Source organism: Anopheles coluzzii, chromosome 2 (assembly GCF_943734685.1).
Source record: "Anopheles coluzzii chromosome 2, AcolN3, whole genome shotgun sequence".
Classification (NCBI taxonomy): Eukaryota; Metazoa; Arthropoda; class Insecta; order Diptera; family Culicidae; genus Anopheles; species Anopheles coluzzii.
In genome coordinates this window covers 122,106,261-122,127,792 of record NC_064670.1, presented here as the reverse complement: position 1 = coordinate 122,127,792, position 21,532 = coordinate 122,106,261, and the positions used below count along the sequence as shown (strand labels likewise).

The following is a 21,532-nucleotide window of genomic DNA, read 5'->3' as shown; positions in this document are numbered from 1 at the left end:
ATAATGAAGCACGAAGGCACGTCTCCGTTGGTGGAGGTGGTGGTTTTTTTGTTCTGTTGGAGAGAACGCGGAGTTCTTCCGGTAGTGTGCAGCGGAGGTTCTACTGCAAAAAATAAGGGAGAAAGTAGGCCTTTGCTTTGCGTTTTGCGTTTGGTTGAGGAGTTACAGTCTTTGAAGGGGCCTTAGTGCCATAGTGACGCTTCACTTGAAGATTGAATTTCATTGAGCAGATCCTAGTAGCCGCAGGAGTATTTAGTTTGCTTTAGTTGGTGAACGGCTTGATGACGTCGGATGTAATTAGTCGAGGCAATAGTATTCAATTTCAAAGCAAGTTGCGTGAGGAAGTAGTTGATGGATAGAATTTCCTTTAATTCCAAAAAAGAGGTCTACTATCAATTGACAGCTCTGATTAGCGCCATCTAGTGCAATTTTGATTGAAGCAAATGCAGCCACCTTCAACGAAGCGTTTCGGACAGAACTTTTGCAAATTTAAATCTCAATCTCACGATTGTGTCACACTCCAAATACAGTCTACACCCCTCCGCTCCACTTTGACTGCAACTTATCGCTACACACTGGTATAGACTGGTACTGGGCTGCTTGCCCTTCCCGCCTAGTAACATGGTGTGCCCCCAGCCACCCGAGCACCCGCCCAATGCCTATCATCTTACCGCTGCATGCGGTTTTCGGGTTCGTCACGTATGCACCTCGCTCGGCTGCGGCCAAGAGCAACCGATGTCTTCTTCCTCCTGCTCGTCGTGTGTCGTGTGGGGTTTCGCTCTTCAAACCCGGCTCCCCATTCCCAAGGGGCGACTCCCCCTTTAGGTCGTGTGCTCGTCGAAAAGCAAATTGCGAACACGAAAACGACCAAATAAAAAAACTGAAACGCATTCTTATCGCAATTGGCAAGCGTAGAAAGGAACCCCCCAATGCCGTTTTGGCCACATTCACACACACACACAGACATCCAGTATGGCTGTGGATGCACGATGCGGAGCTGCGGTTACTGTTTGGCGTTATCACGCCCGAAAGTAAGAGAAGGAACGGGGAAAAAGTAAGAGAACGCAAAGCAGATGAACGCGTTTCCGCGATTTCGTCTGCTCGTTCGCGCGACCACCCCCTTTTTGGTTGGAGGGTGGTTTCATCCCCCAGTCGCTCAGTTCTGAGTACTCATACACGCTACGGCCGCAGATACACACAACCACACGGCAACACGGGCGCTTCGGGGCATCGCAAACCAATGCGGAAGTTGCAGAGCAAATTTGTTGATAATAAATTTAGCTTGCCGCGTGTGGCCTGACGTACGCTCGCGCCCATGCAACTACTGCGCGAACAGAAGGATGCATTAATGGACGTGACGTGCAAATTATCGTGCGTCAGTATGTGTGTGTTTGATGGAGAAGTGCAAAAAAAAAACCTCTACAGGAATGATATCTCAACACGACTGATGTTAAACGTCCTCGAACGACACCAGCAGCGTCGCTAATTGTTTGGTGATGTTTGCCTAATAGTCTTCCTGAAATGATGTTCCTTCGTTCCCGGGTGTGTCTTCCTGGACCGAGGTGACAGTTACACACACACACACACACACACACACACAGAGGTGACAATAAAATGTGGACAGCCATCACCATTCTGTCTTCCAGTGATTCGTTTTCATCGGGAGCAAAGGTTGGCAATTTTGCTTGGTTTTCTTTGCCACATTTCGGGGGCTACAGCTACAGATGTGTCTCCTACTCCGGTAAAATTGCGAAAATGATGTGACTACGACTTTGGATGGCGCTTCGTACGAATGATGATTATAATTGCCACGCGCATTTGTTTGGCCTTTCGGTTGCAATCGCAGGTGACAAACGTTTACGATCTCTTCCCGTGTAGGCGTAGGAGGAATCGTAAGCATTTGCTTAATTATATTTTTGTGAAAGTAGTGACTTTTGGAGCGGGCGTTTTTTCTTTTCTTTTTGGTTGGTTGAGTGTCTTGTCAACGACTCGGAACCCCGCCTATTCGCCCGCTCGCTTCGGATGCATATTAAAATGCATGCAAAGACAGCGCGAGAATGACGGCACGGCAAGATGATTAATGCTTTGTTTACGCGACGTCCAAATACCTTCCCCGTCTTACGCTTACTGCGATGGTTCAATGACCGGTCAGCGCTACGTTTCCGGCGCAGTTGGGATTGGTTCTCTTTTTTATAGTACCACCCTGCAAATGCAATATTTGTGCTGATCCCGCGACACACAGCATCACAGAAAGGAAAGAGTTGACGGGGGTTGGTGATGGGTTTTAAAATATCTTGCCGTTTTGAACCTCCCCCGACAGCAGGTTCGGTAACGATATTCGGGCATGTAACAGTGTACGGAGACAGGCGGTCGGAAACAAAATAATGCCTTGTTGTGCATGTGCTGCGCCTTTCAAATGCGTTTTTTCGGGGGCGAGTTTGTCAGACGTCTGCTAAATATAGCAGAGGACACTGAAATGATCGGCATGTCTGCGTCTTTTGCCAGCGTGCTTCCTGTGAGTCGAGTGCAGCAGCATTTTTCCTTTTCGCACATTATGGCCAACGAATCTGGTCTCCGATCTATTATCGAGCAGATGACTCGAGCGTCGTAGGGGTTTTGTTTTGGGTGGGACGCACACATCCTGTGTGAGTTTGGCGGTTTTGCAAACAAAACCCGTTGAAACGCATTTCCGTTCCCGCAGTTCGTTAGCCCAATCAGTCAGGTCAGGCAAGGCGAAATTTGCAGTGACATACCTGTCACTTTGCTGTGTAACGTTTGGCTTGTCTTGGGGACCGTCACAGCTGGCGCTGATAATTTTAGTAATTTTGTATCCGTCGCTCGGTTGGCAGAAATAGCCGAATTCAGTGTGCAAAGTGCACTGTGTGTATGCACTCCCCAAGAAGAAGAAGAAAAAGAGGAAGGGTTGAGGGGAAACATTCCATCGAGCTTGATAATTTTCTTGTTTGCTCCACTTCCCAAAACGAGATAGAATAAAGTGCGCGAAGTTCTGGTATGAGGAAATGAAGACGCATACACGCGCAGACACAGCAGCAGCAGCAAATTGCATGCTTACCGCAATCCCCAAAAAAAAAAACGCCAAAGCAAGGAATGTTTCATTGGAAATGTAAATGTTTATCCAGACGGTCGCGCGGGTCGGCTCTCTGTGCGCGGTGATTCTTCTTCGCTTCTCGGCTTCTCCCCACTGGTAAGCCACTTTGCGGGGTGAATTTCTTCCTGCTTTAGTGTGTGCTGGTGGTGTCCAAAATTTCTGTACGCTCATTCCCCACCCCCCAAGTCCAGTCCAAGTGCGGCAACAAGACCAGACCAGACGTCGCACACGCTCTTCTCTCTCTCGCTCTCTCACTTACCCCAAGGGCCCCACGCGCCCGGTCGGTCGGATGGGGGCCCAGTGACGACGCCTTTGCGACGTCCTTGAAACGCAAATTTGGAGACGCGTATTCGTTCGCGGTCGCTCTCTCTCTCTCTCTCTCTCGCTTGAGACTTGGGCCGTGGAGAGCTCGTTGGTTCGATAAGAATGTTGCGAATTTTTCTTCCGCAATTGGATGTGGTGTTCTTTTTTTTGCTCGTGTTTCATTACCTTGCACGTTGCTTCGGTTTATATGTGGTACGAAGAAGGCCGTACACCTTTTCCTAGTTGCTGGGTGTGTTATTCGGGGTAACTACCATGTACGCCAATAGCTTTGATGTAGAATTGGAAAATCAATTCCATACTTATAAATGGAGAGCAGCAGCAGTCGTCTTTCGCCGCTCCAGATGAGATTTTGCTCTCAGCTGTGCTGTGAGATGCCGCCAATCGTTGCGTCATGCACTTACCAATTACGCTATCCGATCACCGTCCGTAAGTGCATGATCTAAGCGTATATAAAGCATTATCTCTTCGCGGTTGTATAATTGCGTATACAGGCCCGTAAATCGTGCGACAATCAGTGCAGAACTGTCCCCCCAAAAATAGCACCTTAAGGGGGTAACATAAATTGTACCGCAATACGGAACCATCGCACCGCACCAAAGTACGGAATAGTAGGTATCAGGCGCGTACTATGTGTGGCGTCTTCAATCAGGAAGTATTTTAAAGTACAATATAACTGATAAAACTGCTTCCCCCCCCTCCTATCCTCCCACGTCCACGTCCACCCAATGTCGGCTTCAATTGTAAACGTTTTGTAGCGTGTGTTGCACAAAACAAACAATACAAAAACACACAAACACACGTCAACTAATGAAGGTAGCAGAAAAAAAAAAGAGGCGAAACAAGAGCAAGATATGGCCCACGGGTGCCCGCTTATCGGGTGGTACTGTTGTTCTCGCGCGCTCTTCCCTGGGCAGCGTTATCGCTAGCAAACCACTTTCGATGCACGGTGCATGCACGGTTGCAGCCCAAAAAGCGCAAGCACGGCACGGTGTGATAACCGGACCGAAATCGTACTACACGCTCTGGAGCAGGCCAGCAGGTTCGCTCGGGGTCAAAGACTAGGGTAGCGTACGTTCAGCATCTGAGAACCATCGGGAAGCTCGCACTTGGCACATCAACCATACTGGGGTGGGGCGTTTAAAGGCGAGCAGATTTTGATGTAATGGTAAAGGACCAAGAAGGAAGGCGAAGAAGAAGAAGCGACCGAAAAGCAAACAGGGAACAATTAGAGTGGAAGAGCATCAATGCACCGGTGGCGTAATCTCGCCGTGGCACCTTGGCAAAAGATAAGAAAAGAGGTCGGCCCGTCCGTGTGGGGACGCTTCACTGGATGGTAGCACAATTCGTATTTGCGATGCTGCTGGATGTTGTAATAGTGGAAAGTACGCGTAGAAGGAAGATTGTGCTAGGTTGTGATGGTAGATGACATTAAACAATCTTTGCGGGGTTTTTGTTGGGGAGGTAGTATAGATTATAAGGAAGCATGTGGCAGGTACTCACGTGGTACACTCCGCTGGTTCCAGATGTTGCGCAGCGGTGGCGAGCTGTGATGGTAAAAGTTGGGCCTCAGGAACGGCCCCGACTGCAGGTGGGCGGCCTGCTGCTGAAGGTGCTGCTGGGTGGCGGCTGCAGCAACGGCCGCCGCGGCCACCTGCGAGAGAGCGGACGAGGAGGAGAGGGAAGTGGCGCTGCTACCGTTCGGTGAACCGACGGTCCCGCCATTCGGATGCACCGAGAGCGATTGACTCTGCTGCGGGTGCTGATGCTGGGGCGGTGGTTGTTGCTGGTGATGTTGCTGGTGATGCTGCTGCTGCTGTTGCTGGGAGGCCTGCTGTTGCTGGTGTTGCTGCTGCTGCTGATGGGGATGCGAAGGTTGGCCGGGCTGATTGCTAACCGGTCCGGTACTGCTGGTCGGAATGCCAAGGCGAGCCTTCAGCTCGTCACTGCAGGCCGGCTGGCCTCCGCTGCTGGAGCTGTCCACATCGGACACTCCACTGTCGGCGGGACTCGGAGGTAGCGAACCTTCAGTTTGTTGCAGTTGGTTGAAGAAGGCAGACAGCGGGAGCATCGGGAAGATATAGAAAAGGGGAAAACGAAAACATTAAATTCTTTTCCAGCAACGCCAGCTGACGATTGGCATGTGTGATTACAGCGCGAGCTCTAAATGATACGGGTTTTTTTTCTTTTTGATGTCATTAGAACAGTCGCACATAAAAAGGGTGTTTGGCAAATGGAACAAAAGAAACAACTCCGAATCCTTCTAACTCTCTAAACTCTCCCATTCTGGGTGTTTTTGTGTGTACTTAACGACGGTATTTATTGCGCTTCAGTTCGCGCGAGCGTCTTAATCGCGAGCCTGCGTTGAGGCGGATGCACAGCATGGGAGCACTTCCTGCACTGTGCGCAAGCGGATTTCTAGTTGCAATCGGCCATTGTTCGGCCACCAATCTCACTCCAATCAGGCCTAGGGGTTTATGCTTTCGGCTTTAATCCTGGTTCGCATCAAGCCCCCTCCAATGGGCACGGTCGGTACGCGGGGTACGTTCGCAACGACTTCCCACTGCGCTGCGTACAACGTTTTGCCCAAAACCAAGGAGAAACCATTACACCGTCGCGACTGTGCCGCTGCTAATCCAGAGACACGCAAAAAAACCAAAGAAAAGGGGTCCTGCTTAGGAACGCAGCAAGCAAAGCAAAGCCCCGAAGGTCTCTTATTCTTTTTTTCGGGAGTTGTTGTTTTTTTGGGTTTTGAGCAAAACGGATCGGTACAGGTGAGAAGATATCAATTTTATAGCAAAAAAACAGGGGCAATCAAAGGTGTAGGCGAATGAGGGTGAGGGTGCCAATTTCGATCGTCATCCGTCCCGGTTCGGAACAATTGGCACCGAAATTGGGTAGCTGCCTCGATGTGGGAAAGTGGCAAAGCAACGGCAGCAGCGCTCCCACAAGGATCAGGAGCCGGGGTTAGGGCCGAATAAAAGCGATCTTCGTTGTGTTGGGCCTACCCTTCTTTTTATGGTCGTGAATTTCTGGCCACTGGAATGGAAGAAAAAGGTCGGCCAGATCGAGGATCGAGGGTACTTGATTCAATTCAAGAAGCTGTGTGGGTTTTTACTCTCTCTCTCCTTCTCCATTCAAACGATATGTTGTTCTTGCAACAGTTGCTAAATCGTGGAAAGGGATCACTGGTATCATTCAACCTACAAAAACCCCTTGTGGCATTGAGAAATTATAATCAGAAGAATTGAAAATGCAGTAGACATTTAGACAAAGCTCGTAGGACGTATGATTGGCAAATAGGGACAGTGTTTGTTTTGCGCGACAGCTAGCTCTACTTCCCAGGAACAGGCTCCGGAGTTACCCCGCATGAAAAAATGCTCCCAAGAATAACATAGCACATGCACTGAGGTGAACATAATTGCCCACATTGACGGAGGCACACAGCCAGCCGGTGGTATGCGAATTCCGGATGATTTGACTGTTTTTCTTGTGCACGCACAGTTACCACAGTTTTGCGGGGGATCCGTGATTTTGGCAGGGATTTTTCTGTGTTCCAGAAAAATGAGATACGGGAAGCAACGTTGATTAATTATCATTTTTCCTTGCCATGCTTTCTTTGCTTCAAACCCCCCGCTTGAAAGTGGTATGAGTTTACAGTTTTGTCAACCGTTCGATCGTTCGAGAGAGAAAAAAAAAGCGCGCGTGGGAAACAGAACGGTTGCGGGCAAACCCTTTCACAGCAAAAACGCATAAATCATAATTTAAAGCAGAACGCAGCAAATCATAAACATTCACTTCAATAATAATCAATCGGCGAAACGAACTGTATATTCCCGTGGTCCTTGGAATAATAAAGCATTAAAAATCAAAAGAAGAAGAAAAACAGAACAGAAAATTTTGCTTTCCACAATTCTTCGGAAGGTTTTAAGGGGGTACGTACTTGCGAGTTTGAGGAACGCTTGATGGTGGGAGCTTTTCAATTTCTCCATCGACCGCAGATGGAAAATGTTCTCCAGGAAACCATCGTCGTCCAGCTCGAAGGGCGTGCCGTACGGAAACGGAGCAGTGGGACAAACTGCACAATGTGGAAGAGGTGGTTTTAGTTTGTGGTGAGGTGAAAACGGCCAATCAAGTTTAATTTTTTTGAAAAAGGAAATGCGACAAAAATTTAGCAAAAAATTAGTGTAAAAATTGGAAAGATAAAAGTGTGCTTCAAAAGGGGTGCCAATATTTGCATGAGATGGAATGTAAAATTTGAAAAAGTAGTAAATTGAAAGAAGGAAAAAAAATCGCTTGAAACATTGTAACACGAGCGAGCCGATTTTCGTTCAAATTAATTCTCCTCAGCAGAATGTATTAATTTACTCATACTCAACAAAGTATCTCAAGGATATCTGCCTTGAATCTGCCCGTAACTGCACAGGCCACAGCACAAACCAGAGGAAAGGGTGAAACGCATAAAAGAGCACAAAACTCGCCCATATTAATTGGTGGAAGCAATTGTGCGCCACGCATCAGCAACGCCAAAGCCGACCTCAATAAACAACTTCCGGTTTGCGCTTGTTCACTTTCGATCCACACCAGGAACCCGGAACAGCGCGAAGACCATCAGGAGCAAAGGAGGAAGGTAAAACAAGACACCCAAAAGAGGGAAATGGTCGAAGGATAATCCTCCGGGCAGATTCGCTTCCTTTTTGGTTCGTTCAGGTATTTCCTCTCGACTTCATCAAAACGTATCGGGCCCGGCTCGCGTTATTCTGGACCCGCGCGCGGTGGCAATTTACCATACACCGGTGCGACAAAACAATGTGTCCTTACGCGCGCGCGTGTGTGTGTCTGTGTACGTGTGTTTGGTTCAGGTGAAACCCAAGAAGATCGGCATGCCTGTGCCCTGTGCCGTTGCCTTACGGTGGTTGTTTGGTTTCGGAGCGTTTTTCCCGCATTCGCAATCGCTTACAACAAAACGGCCAAACGGGGAAACTTATAAATATGCTTTCCACCCCTCCTCTTCGTGCTACCCCTTTCAGCCGGCGTCGACAGGGACGAACCAAAAAAGGGGTTTAACCCGCGCGAGGAAATGTATTAGAAGATCACCGCGTTTCCTTCTTGGCGGTGCTCGCATGCTCCTTAGGGAGCGGCGCTGATTGAGCAGCGCAGCTAATCGCAACAATTTGATGGACTAGCTCAACACACATACTGGTCATCAAACCAGACCCCGCGGTATGTGTGTGTGTGTGTGATTTTTAATGCTTTTAGCAATGACATACCCTGTTTGCCTTGTGTTTTTTTTGGGCAAAAGGGGAAAAGGATCTTCACGCACCGGTCAGCAGCATCCCTTCCGCATCTCTAGAACGGTTGCATTTGATTTCTTTGTCATTTATGTTTGCATACTTTGAATGCTTTCCCCGCGTGTGTGTGTATGTGATTAAAGGAAGGTTGGATAACCAGGGCCACAAGAAGAAAGAAGGAAGTGAAATCTAAGAATCTACGAAATAGTTTGTGGAAGAAAAAAGCAGTGCCAATGAAACTGGAAAGGCGCGTAACCGGAAATTCGGAAAGAGAATAAAAAACGGATGGTATATGCGTGTCCTTCCGCGACTATGTCCGCCTTTTACACACGCACAGCAGCAGCAGTAGCATACAAACGGTCAGTTTTCACCCGAGCTCGAGGGAAAAGAAAGGGTACCGCACCTCGTGATGCCAATAAAATGCGTTATCGTTATCCGCGGTGCGTTTAATTTCGGTGCTTTTCTCACGCGGCGAGCCTGAAATCTTTCCCGATCGTTGCAGATCGTTGAGCCGTGCGAGAAGGTTTATTTGTTTAAATAGTGTGTCCACGGCTCAACACCGCTCTCTGCTCTGGTTGTAATTTTTAACAGTTCAAGTTTTTTTCGCTTCTTTCTGTTCTGGCAAGCAATAAAAGGAAAGCTGCGGCCCCGGAGGAGGGGTCGATCAAGGAGACGACAAAGAAATGTGTCATCGTAATTTATTGCTTTTCGCTTGATTTGGTCACGTTCGCGAGGGCAGCGGGAAAGGGGGCATGGCCAGAACACAACAAAAAAAAAGAAACCCATCAAACAACGATCACTCACAATATTCTCAACCCGGCGGTGGCCGCCGCAAGACGCGTGAATCCTTTCTGGTGCTTGGTGCTGCGTGCTGGCGCAGAGCCTGGCCGAGAACGTGTTTGCTTTAATCAGCAGGATTACAGAGCACAAAAAGAGATAGAGATTCGGTCTATTACGGTCGCTTGTGTTAACAGCGCGCTCAGGAACAAGAAGGGTTTGCCTTAAACGATGCTTTATGACGCTTGCCTGGTTTGCCAAAAGAAAAAGCGCAAGGCGGGGTAATGCTACACTATTACGTGTGTAGTCTTTGCGCGGTGGTGACTTGGCGTGGTGTCACTTTGCGCGAGACGCATAACGAAACAGCTTGGCGTAATTGATTCATCTGTCATTTGAACCGGATTGAATCGGACATGTGTAGGGTGATGAGAAGGAAAGGACCCTCGGAGTTGGCCACTTAAGGCGTTTCTATTAGATTAAACATTTCCAGTGATACAAGAGAGCATTAAATTTTGGCCTGTTCCGAGCAAATGCAATGTCCTTTACAACTTGAAAAGTCTTTTAAAACAAATAGTTTCATGTTTGAACGCCAACGCAAACAAAAAGACAACTGAATGGAACGTCCCTCTCATCGGTAGCTATTTTTCTCGCTAGCGGAAATTACAAAATCAACTTGCTATCAACGCCGGTTGGTCCCCGGAAGGCAAGTTACGTGAGTTCTTTTATAGTCCCGATCCTTACTTTACGGGGCGTACATCACACACACACACACACACACACACACACACACACACTCACACCGGCGTTCATGAATAACTGATTGAGGCTCGAGCAGTACGCCAAAGCCTACTGTGTGCCGGTGTGTGTTCAGGAAAAGCTTTCACTGCGCACAAGATGCTGAAACCTATTCCGGGGAACTTCCAAGGAGCCCCAGCAACCGGAAGCTCTTTCCTTCTCTTTTGCCACCCTCCTGGCTGTCCAGCAGATAATAAAACAAAGTGCGATGAACACTCCAGTCGGGGAGATAGTGAGATAGAGAGAGAAAGAGAGGGAGTGTGTGTGTGTGTGTGTGTGTGTAACACGATTTCCGGCATTCGGGTGCGCCGGTGATTTCAAGAGGACCAAAGTGTGTCCCAAAGAAAAGACCCCCGCGTAATGTCCTACGGTGTAGGGGGAATAAGCGGACACTCAAACGTTCCACCCCGGACGGACGGACAGAAAAGGATGTATCGCAGACGATGCCATGCGGAAGAAGGAGAGTGTGCCGGAACAAACCTTTTCCATCATGACTCATGCATGGGGCCGGTTCACTGTTCACTTCAAACGATCGGGCGCTTTTCCTCCACGTGCGTACAGGCAAATCGGCACAAAAAGACGGGTGGGGAGACAGTGAAAGTTATGTAAAATACCCCTCCCCGTTGTGTCGGACAGCACAGTGCAAGAGGTGGGGACAGGGCATCTTCCGTTCGCAAGGTCGCCCGAAGACGAGAGAGCTTTCAAATATTTATCTCCTCATCGTCCGACCAAAAAAACCCCAAAAAATGGGAAGGTTTTTATTTCTTCCGCCTCGTTCGTGCTCTTCCCACAAGACAGACTTTGCATCATCGATCGATCTTGTCTGACGGGGTGAAAAAGGGGAAAAGGATGAAGATTCCTTATGACGCGAAACCGTACAGCTTGTGCTTATGAAGTAAGACCTAGTGGAACTTATGACACCCGCTGGTCAATGTGCAAATAAGGTCCTCCTCCTCGTCGTTTTCGGATTGTTTGCACTGCAGCTCTTAATCTGTTTGCCGTTGATCCCTTCGCTTCACCTGTACGGTTGGCGGGGTTGGCGTTGCAGGAACAATCAACAATGCATGCATCTGCTCCGTGGTGTGTCTGGGTAAATAGCTCTTGCTACCTATTTCATCCCTTTTTCCTCGGCGGCATTGTGTTCCCTTTTTGTCAGACCGCCCTCATTCGGCATGGTTAAAGATTAAAATCCTCTCCAATCGGTTTCGGTGTGCTTGCTGCTATTGAAGAATTTCGTGTGAAGAGCATATCTGTTGCACCATGCAGTTGACGCGGCATGACGCGGTGTTGCAACCATTTGCAACCACAAAAGTGTGTCCGAAAGGTCCCAAAGGAAACCAAAAGAAGGATACATGAAACAGGGTTTGCATGGCTTTCATTCACATATTCGCAACACAAAAGGGGTTGCTACTATTAGCCAAATGTTTATCCCGGAATCTCGCTTGCAAAAACGCACAAACCCAAGCTTTCGTCGCTCATTGTGAAGCGAAGAACAAAACACACACACACATAGAGAGAGAGAGAAAGGATTAGCCGAGAATTGGGCTTTTCTTCTGGCGGAATAAAAATGGGATCAATAATCAGCAGCAGCAACACAGAAGGAACGGCCGAAGAGCCGAAGAACGCCTTTGTGTGACTCAATCCACGTGCCACATTAACGATTGGATTGAGTCACACACGGGGCAACGATTTTGACAGTAACAGATGAGCGGCATCTTTCATGGGTCTAAGGGGGTTTCCTATTTCAATGTCACCACGCTGCAGCTGCCAGCCGCTCGCCATGATGATGGGACAAACATTACCGCAGACCGCGCGCGCACGCACAATGCCGCATTGATTACTCAATTGATGCGAAAGGGTCAAAATCGGTCGTCAGATTGTGTCAGAACGCTTATTTCCCCTTTTTGGGCATACACACCCACACAACACAGTAAGCAAATTTTGGGTACCATCAAGCGTCCAGTTGCATTGCTGCATCCGTTTGCGGTGCGCGCAGCTGCTGGGAAGGCGTCTGTTGGGAAAATATTGATTTGGGATGATCGAGTAAGAAAGCTGCAATTCGATGGAAGAACCCCTTTTTCACGCGTTTTTCGAGAGGATTTGCAGCATTAGTTTGCAATTTAGTTGCGGGTTTGCGGTTGCTCCATGATTTGCAGCATGATGAGTCAACAGTTCCGTGGGCGGGGGGAGGAGAGAATGTTGCAGACGTTGCAATAATGGCGCATGAGGGTGGGGTGAAATGTGACCCTTCCATCGTGCTTGCATTATGATGGCTTAGAATCGTTGTCCATCAGGCTTAGGGGAGATTGAGGATTTGTAAGATTGAATAACTCTTCAGATCTTCAGGATATTCAATGTATTGTCATCACTGAGAATATTGACAGCTGTCAATAATGATATCTCCTCGAAGGATATGTCTTATTACTTCAAAACCTTTCCAATTCAAGGCTGTACTTTGGCAAGAAACTCATGACGCATCATCAACGTATTCCAGCTTCTAATTGCCACTCTTTTTTGTATTGTAGTCAGTTCCCTCGTACATGCATTCCATTAAGATGTGAAATTTCTCTGCTCTGATACCCCTCTTCCCCATTCCTCCTGTCCCTTTGACGCTTTACATTTTTATTTCCTCATATAAAAATAAATAAATTCAATCCAACCGCATCGTCCACGTCCATTTAGAGTCGTCCCGGCCCGTCGGCTACCGTCGTCAAGCAAGAATGATCGGCCGTGAACGATAACTGCCGCACGGCGGAGCCAAAAAAAAGGACTTCTAGTGTGCCGATTTGCATTTCTATTGCTCCCTTCTTCTTCTACCATCACTTTTTTTTTAGCTCGGAGATGATCCTTCGCTCCCTTGACTTCTGCTTGATGGGTTCCGATTTCTATAGGACCAAAGATACTTCCGGTTTCATAATGGTCACTACCGCTACCTTTTATTTTTTTGATTGGGAGTTTTCTCGGCAAACCCGTTGTGTTTATTCTTTCTCTCTATCACTCTCTTTCACGGAAAGGATATTCCTGTCCGTCCTTTTTGCTCGTAAATCTTACGGAGAAGAACGCATTCCCTTTGAAGCCATGTTTTTTTTTTGCTTGCTTGTTGACATTTTTAAAATTCCTCCAGCAGTTTCTCAGCTCGCGCGGTTGTCCGCGGCCTCCGTTCTACTAGGGGCGAATAAAAAGGTCGCGATCGCGTTTTTCTTTAATACTTTCTGCACCATTTCTCGAGACTCTCGGGCTAGAGGTAGAGAGAGAGAGAGCGAGAAGGCAAACAAACAACAACAAATCAGTGCACGGATCACGGCAAAGGGTGTCTTTCTCCCGCTGTGTTTGTGTAGAGCACCGAACCAAGCTTAGGCAAATGGAAAAGCCTAGTACTGGTCACCATTAATAAAAAAAACCAACGACGAAATCCGGGAATATTTTGATGGATCCGCGTGACGCGACGTGCTCGCGTTAGCCGGAGCGTCTCATAATTACAACTCGTCATGTGTAATAATTCCACATAATCAACATACGGCGCCGATTGACGAGCGAAGAAGGGGACATGCACCCTTGCAGCCACCGGTTCTTAACCCGACACGCAACCGGGCGATGTGAAGGTAAACATCCACTGGAACGACGCACAACGCGAACAGAAACAAATGAACAATGCAAGTAAATAGCCATCGAGTCCAGAAGGAAAACCCGTTCCCGGGGCCCGGTATCGCGCACCGGAATCGCGCGTAAGTGGCGACATGCCGTGCCGTGCGGCCGAAGACAGCCCATCATCATCATCCTCATCCTCATCATCCTCTGCTGCTCGTCTTCTTCATCCCGGAAAACGGTGACCGACACGCGGGCTATCCTGGGCGTCTTGACGAACCCACCGGTCTCCCGGCACCGAAATCGAACAGAATCCTTTTCCCTGCCTCTTTTGCGCGATCGCGCGCGAGTGTGAGCGCACGTTTTGTTTGGTGGAAAAGTTGCGTGAAACTTGACGGCACAGCAACCGCAACCGAAAGCCAAAGGACAAACAAGAAGGGGGTCTGCCTTTTTTGTTGTTGGTTGCTTCCATTTTTTTGTTGCGGCAGAAAGATGCGTTCCGGTACGGATACGGAGCATTCTTTTGATTGTTTTGTTTAAAATTAACTAGGATTTTGAGGCGCCAAAGGATGAGCAATGAGCGCTAGGTTTGCTCTTTTCCGAGGAGTGCTCTTAGGTGGTTAGTTAGGTGGTAAGGAGAATGCCTATTGCGTCTCAGGAACTTCGTTTAGTTACAGATATCTACATTGTATGTCAATTTATTATTTATTTAAAATTGAAATTCAAGCAAAAAACCTCAAAAACGAAAACTCTGACTCAATGTGAGAAGAACACGGAAACAAAGTGCATTAATTAATGAGAGGAAAATGATTTCATTCCAGTGTGAAGCTGCAAAGCTCAGGGTTCATCTTGCACGAGCATTTAAAATTTCACGTGATATCTTGTTCTATTTTTAACTCAGCAGCTTGCAGCTTCACGCGTAACTTTGTGCACACGTGTTTCAAATAAAAAAGAGGAAATCGAGTGTAAAAAACAACGACACGTGAAGATGCTACATCGACAAATTAACAAGCAAGCAAGCAAGCAAACGTTGGAATTCATCACTGGGGCTCACTAACCTGTGCTGGACGTGCTGTAGCCGCGGTGGTACGGCCCTTGCGGGAGGTGCGTACCGCTGAGGAGCCCATGGAGCAGGGGCCTGTGCTGCTGGGACGGCTGTAACGTGCTGGCCAGCAGGCTGGCCGTTTGCTGCGACTGGCCACCGGCCAGGGAGGACCGTTGCTGTGGCGGCGGGCTCGGCGACTGCGGCAGGATCGGTATCTCGGTGTCCACTGTGAAGGAAGAAGCAAAGTAGAGAGGAATGGTCAGAGTTGAGATCATTCGATTTACGATCGGGACCAGGGGTTTATCAGTGGGTAAAAGTAGCTGCCGACGGGCACAGGCACGCCGTGTTTCGTGACTTTCGTAGGCGATAGAATCGAAGGTCTGTTCCGGTCGTGGACAGTGTTGAAGGACTGCCCCCGGGGGCGATGACGATCCGGCAAAACAATTTACAAGTGAGAATCGAACGTGTTGTGCATGCACGACGGGGTTTAATGGATTTTGAGAAGAAAATTACATTCAGTGAAGCCTGTTGAAGCTTAGAATGATTTTACAGAATGATAAAGACAACTCTATTCTTTACTTAAAATATTTTAACTACAGTTTTTCAGCTTGTTTTGTGTCAATTTGCACAACAAGAACGCAAATAAATCTATTACAGCCATCTAAGTGACAGCTCCAAAAACAAACACAAAAGAATGACCAGAGCAGACAACTCAATTGAAATTGTTCGTGCATTAACCTTCCGTTTTCGGGATTCCCTCACCAAACCAGCACACCCTTATCACAAAGATGTTGCGGCGTTACGAACGTTACGTAAAAGCTTACACCCCACGCTGTCTGACACAACCGGAACGAGAAGCTTCGAGAGAGAAAAACCTCGACTTCTAACCACCGACAAGAGCGAGAAGACGCATATAGCTGAGCAAGAGAAAGAGAGAGGGAGAGGAACAACGAGTGACTCCCAAAAGAAAAAAAGCCTAAAACACGAGCCCCACCCTCGATGGTGGAAAAGTCGATGAGCGTTGCGGAAAATTGATTGAAGATCAACAGATTCCAAACTCGTCCAAACGCTCCCTCCTTCACCCTGGGCAAGTGAACTCAATACGTTGCACGTGAATGTTGGTTAGCTAATGTTGATCGTTTGTAAACAATTTAAACTGTTTTTACCAATTTTCACCTCATCAGAACGAAAGAGATTCTAGAGAGGCCAGAGCCGAAACGTTTCCCCGTGCATTATGAGGTTCAATTTGTGGCGTTGAAGAAAAAGCTTTAATCGATCGACATACGCACCGGCGTGTGTGTTTCTCGGAAACCGGTCGCCAAACGCCGCCAAACGCACACAACATACGCCTTTTATGCTAGGCTTAGCGGCGGATCTAGCGAAGAGACCATTAGCATAAGCCCGAGAACGGGCCGGATTCGACCGACCGTACGTACGGAGCAACAGATGGTTGTGGTGGAAATTTTCCAGCCGGTTCTGGCTGTTCTGTGTGCCACGGTCGCGTGACCGTGAGCAGTAGATATTGATTTTCCCCGCAAGCAGAGAAGAGACAGCAGAAGCAGAAGGCTTTTCCGCGACTGCAATAGGCCAGTCATTGGGTTTGATTGTTCATTTTGCGGGAGGGTGTTTTTAGGGGGGAAAGTTTAGCGCTGATAAATGCTTGTGTAAAACATCCCAACCTACCCGCAAAGCGCAAACCATTTTCCGAGTAGAAGCAAGTTGCATAACAGTGTCATAAATATTCACCAACCCGCTGCCTAAATATGATGAAAAGTTTGCCCATCATATCGTTTGTTCATACATTTTTTATTAATCACCGTCGCAACGCCACAGCGCCCGGTGTTCCGGAAATTGGTGCTGCTGTCTGTTCTACTGCTGCCTGGCGCGGTCGGAGAGAAGTGCCTGCCTTTTTTGCCGGCATGAGAGAAATATGGACCGTGGAGTTAAAGTTGAGTGGGTGAGGTGTATGGAGCAGTGAGGAAAGCTAACGGCTGTCACTAACAGGTGGAAATCGTTCCTCGCGGGAGGCCCGTTAATACGGTTCGTGGGAAATATGGCTCCAACTCTCGTGAGTGCGACGCTCGTGTGCCGGAACTTCCGGAGAGTTTCGGTTGCTTTCGCTTTCGCTTAGCTTGCTCGTGACCGTGATGGCTACTCCTTTTTGTACCCACCCGAGCACTCATCAAGAGTGAAAGTAGCGGCCCGGAACTCAGCCGGCGTGGATAATTTAGTAGGTGAAAACGAGCCGACAAATGCTGCGGTGCGGGTAAGGGCGCATCCAGGAAACAGCTGTGATGAGGTGGTATCAAAGAATGGCGAGTTCCGCGAAACAGAGAGACAGCTAGAGAGAGCGAGTGGTCCGCCCGAAAATCTGTCTACCCAAAGCCTCTGGCTTGGGGCCTCTTGGGGAGGGAGCGTGACACCAATACAGACTGATAGTGTGCTCGGGCCGACGAGTCCTTTCCGAAAGCTGGACTGTCGAGCCGATTGTGGAAAGCCGGATCAATACGGCTAGACGCTTTGAATGTGTGGAGCAATGGCTATGGCTGGCACTGTGTGTTGGTGAAAGCCTTTTGCCGAAAAGCCGGAAGACAGCTCGGGTTGGAGTTCATAAAAAAAAATAGGGATGAAGAAACCTGCACGGCACGGTTAAATTACGAGGATCTTGTGCGTCCGGGAAGGAAGATAATGCCCGAATTGAATTCCGATTTGTAAGGACATGCTTTTTCATGGGCTCTTCCTCTTCCCCCATTGCGTGGTACGACGCTGGTTGGGAGATTACGCCATGATATGCCCTTGCGTAAACATGCCGGCAGATAATGGAAGTAGCCAAGAAAAAAAAAGCGTAGAGGTGTATTTTTCGTGCGATAACCAGAAGATTGTGACATCTTGAGACGTCCGGAGGAGTGCTGAATGGAGAGTTAATAGGGGAGTAAATGATGACATAAATTATCTTGCTAATAGAAGCCATGGCAACGATGTTCAGGAAGTGTTTGTTGGGTACAGAGCTGCCTAAGATGTGTCTGAAGCTAGCGCACAACTTCCGTTGGGGTTTATCCAGTGTCCAGCCAATGAGATCAGAACGTGAAATACGTGACAACGAGCTCCAATCACTTCGTCTTCACTTCCCAAACATTGTCACATCACTGCAAATGATTGTTCCGAGAATGAGCGTGTCTGGAAAATCCCAACGATGTCTGAAAAACAAAAACTTCACACTGTCGCTGCAATGAGACGTTTCCGTGTTCCAACGTCACTGTTTGGCTCAGTCCGGTCCAAAGTGAAATGGAATCCGAACCTGGAACCGCAACAACCTACCCCAACCGTGGACCGTGGCGGGTTGCAGTCGACGCGATTAACCTTGGCCTACTCTCGGCCTATCGCGCCACGCGAAACTGGTCTGGCTGGTGCGGACACTGCCGACTTCCGACTTTCTTTTCTACACGGCTCAACCCGACTGTCAACCTCGATTGGCAGAGTTTCACTCTCTCACCTTTCGCACAATTACAACCGGTATAAGAACTGGCGGGGCGGGCGAAGAAATATGATTACCATTATCGTAATGAGATTTTATACGCTACAGCACCTGACTCGGAGGAAATTTCTTCTCCGGAAGGCCTCGTTTTTTTGTAAGTGTGTTTGCCACGGTGTCACCCTCAAGGAAGTTGTACTGAAGGTGAGCAGTTGTGCAGGATGAAGATACCGGAGCATGTTGTTGTTGTTGTTTGTGCCCCGTCTAATGTCCAATAATGTCGGAAGGGAAAGTCAAACGGCCCAGAAGACGAACCGTTTGCAGAATGTTAAACGTTATTTTCCACCCTCTTTTTCTATCTCTTTCTTTCACTTGCGCCTTCAGGCAACATTAGTGAGCTGCTGACAGGTCGACCGAACCGGCTTCCATCGATCCGTGCGGCAACACAACTTGACAGACAGGTTGTGTGAAGCAACCGACGAAAAGCATGTCACTTGTGCTGTGGCTAATGCTTTTTTCTCCTCCGGTTTTCACCGCCCGCAGTTCCACCGTGGTACGACTGCGGCCGTGGTTGAGAAACAATAGGAAGGGAGCGAACCAGATCGCATCAAGAAGAGACCCTTTGCCTGTGGTGCGGAGGAGCTTCCCAAAACTGTCACTGTCATCCGTGCTTCTTCCCCGGCTTAGAGCGCACGGTTGAGAGTATCGATTGCTTCACCCGGCGTCATCGTTGTCGTTGTGATGTTGGTTCTGTTTTTCAAGACATCCCCCCCCTTCAACCCTCTACGATGCCTTTCTAGAAGCTTGCGAAGGTAATGTGTCTAATGTCTCGATGCTGCACGACCCAAAGCAAAAGACTCATCGCTTCTTCGCACTGATCGATTCACAATTGCTGCTGCTCGATGTGAACCAACCCGCTCTCCGTGTGCCGTGTGTTGTTTGTTGACTGGTGTGTTGATGTTATTTCAGCAAGCAACCACCGACCGCCCAACCGACCCACCAACGCTCCACCTGAGGGGTAGTATCTTCCGGAACTTCCACAAATAATAGTAGTCACCCGGTAGGAAAGATCCGTCTCTCGCGCAGCAGTCGGACACGTTGCACATGCGGGTCGGGTGCAGACACATACACACATACAGTGAGAGACATACACACACACACACGTCTCGAGGCACAAGACAGCGGAGCGAGGCAGCCCATCCGTGATGGCGGCGCTATTATTTATGTATACCTTGTTGTAACACACTGAGCCGCGCGCTAAGCCTTGACCCAGATTGTAGGCTTGCTCAGTTGCGTCCGCCACACAACTACCGCGGGAGTGTGGCGCGGACCGAACAGTGTGTCGCCCTCACCGCGAACCTTCCCTCTCGCACTCACACCCTTTCCTTCGCCCACTCTAAACTCCTAACCAGCATCAGCGCACAATCGAATGGGATAGTTCGCTCGTTAACGGTGGGGGCTACTACTGTGTTCCCCATAGCCACACACACAAATTGTGGCCACTTGCAAAGTGCAGCAAAACTAAACGACAACAAAAGCAGGAGGAAAACTTTCTCGCCTTTCCACCCCGTTTTGTTGGAGCCTCTTTTTTTGCTGCAAGTGATCGCACAAACACTTGTCGATCGTCGATCGGTTCGGTTTGCTGCGATGGCGCTTGCGCGTCTGTCATCAGTCATCAGCGCCATCTTTGTTTACTGCCCGTGCAGCAATTGTGTGTCGCTCCCCCATGGCAGAGGTGAATAGCATTTAATTGAGATCCCCCCCCCCCGCCTTCGTACCTCCTCTTCCCTGCTGTTGATTTAATCGAACAGTTTCACTTTCGTCACCTAGTTTATCGTTTGCTTCATTGTGCGCTACAACACTGTGTAGCACAGCACCGGGCGAGCTACACCCCTGGAGGAGAGCACGTAGGGCGATTCGCGTGGGCCTCCTACTTCTGTGCTACACGGTTGTTTGTCTGTTTGTTTGTTTGTTTGTTTTGCTTTACACGCAAGTGTCACACCAACGGGCACGTAATCTCCTACCGACTTCGTGCCTACTCCCTCCCACTCTCCCACAACAACAAGCGAGCTGTCAAAAAGCATTTTAATACGTTTTTTTTTGACGTAATACGATCACGGTCGATCGTGACACGGGTATCGTTTTTGAGGGCCCCCACGATCACCCTCGAGCGCGTGTGTGTGTGTGTGTGTGTGTGTGTTTGTTTTTTTTACGTCATTTGTAGTCCTTCTTCGTCAGACGACGTACAAGCTGCCGGTTTTGGAAGCCCGAATTGATTTATCGACCCAATTCTTCGTGTCCATTTGCTTCCTCCTTTTCCCCAAATCCGGACATCGTTTGGGCACGCACTTTGAGTGTGAGTGGTTGTGGTTGGAATTTTTGGGGATCCCTCGGCTACAGACACGAAGCGGAGTTTATTTCGTAATTAGTGGTGACATTTATGTGCGACATTGCGATCTCGTTACGTAGCCAGGCCCAAAACCCGGTCGCCCTAAATGGACTTGGACCCCGCTGCCGGGATAGTGGAAATGTTGGGCAGCAGAAGGGTTGTGTTTGGAGCGCATGTTTGGAATGGCAATTGAACAGTGTTACAGTGTGTGGTAATAATTGGTCCGTTAGTTTTGATTTGCTGCTCTCACTAAGGCCTCGCCATAAGCAAACTTTGAAGCTATCGTCCAGCTGTGATAGGGATCTATACTGGAATAGTTCAAAATGGACGGGAATCTCTCGCAGACGTTCTGTGGAATTTACCATGCTATGCAAAGAGCGTCGGGTAAAGTAGCATGGCCATTTCGAACCCATCCCAAAAACAACCCATTTCGATCGATGCGCAAGTTCGCCGCTGGTAGCAGGCAGCCAACAACCGGGAGGACCAATTTGCACCAGCAGCAGCAGCAGAGCGCCGGGTAGAGTGCTGTTGTTTAATTAAACACTGAATAAATAATTAAAATAAACTTCACTAGCAAACCACCCCAAAACACGATGGGGAAGGTACGGCGCAAGGCTAAACGAACCGACCGCCGAGCTAGAATGTTGTTCCCAAAATCGTAAACTACCTCCCCGAATGGTTCGTTTCCCTTTTCAGCGAAAGAAAAAGGGAAAAGTCACACAAACTGTCTGTGTGTGTATTGGGGAGT

General features: G+C 48.6%; 1 protein-coding gene across 1 annotated transcript in view; it reads right to left on the bottom strand.

The window, feature by feature from the left end:
* LOC120947847 (ecdysone-induced protein 74EF-like) overlaps positions 1–21,532 on the bottom strand; it is a 215,061-nt gene that overhangs the window by 12,225 nt on the left and 181,304 nt on the right. Inside the window, 2 exon segments of the mRNA XM_049605120.1 lie at positions 4,934–5,455; positions 14,937–15,149. Of these exon segments, the coding sequence (XP_049461077.1) occupies positions 4,934–5,455; positions 14,937–15,149 (735 nt within the window).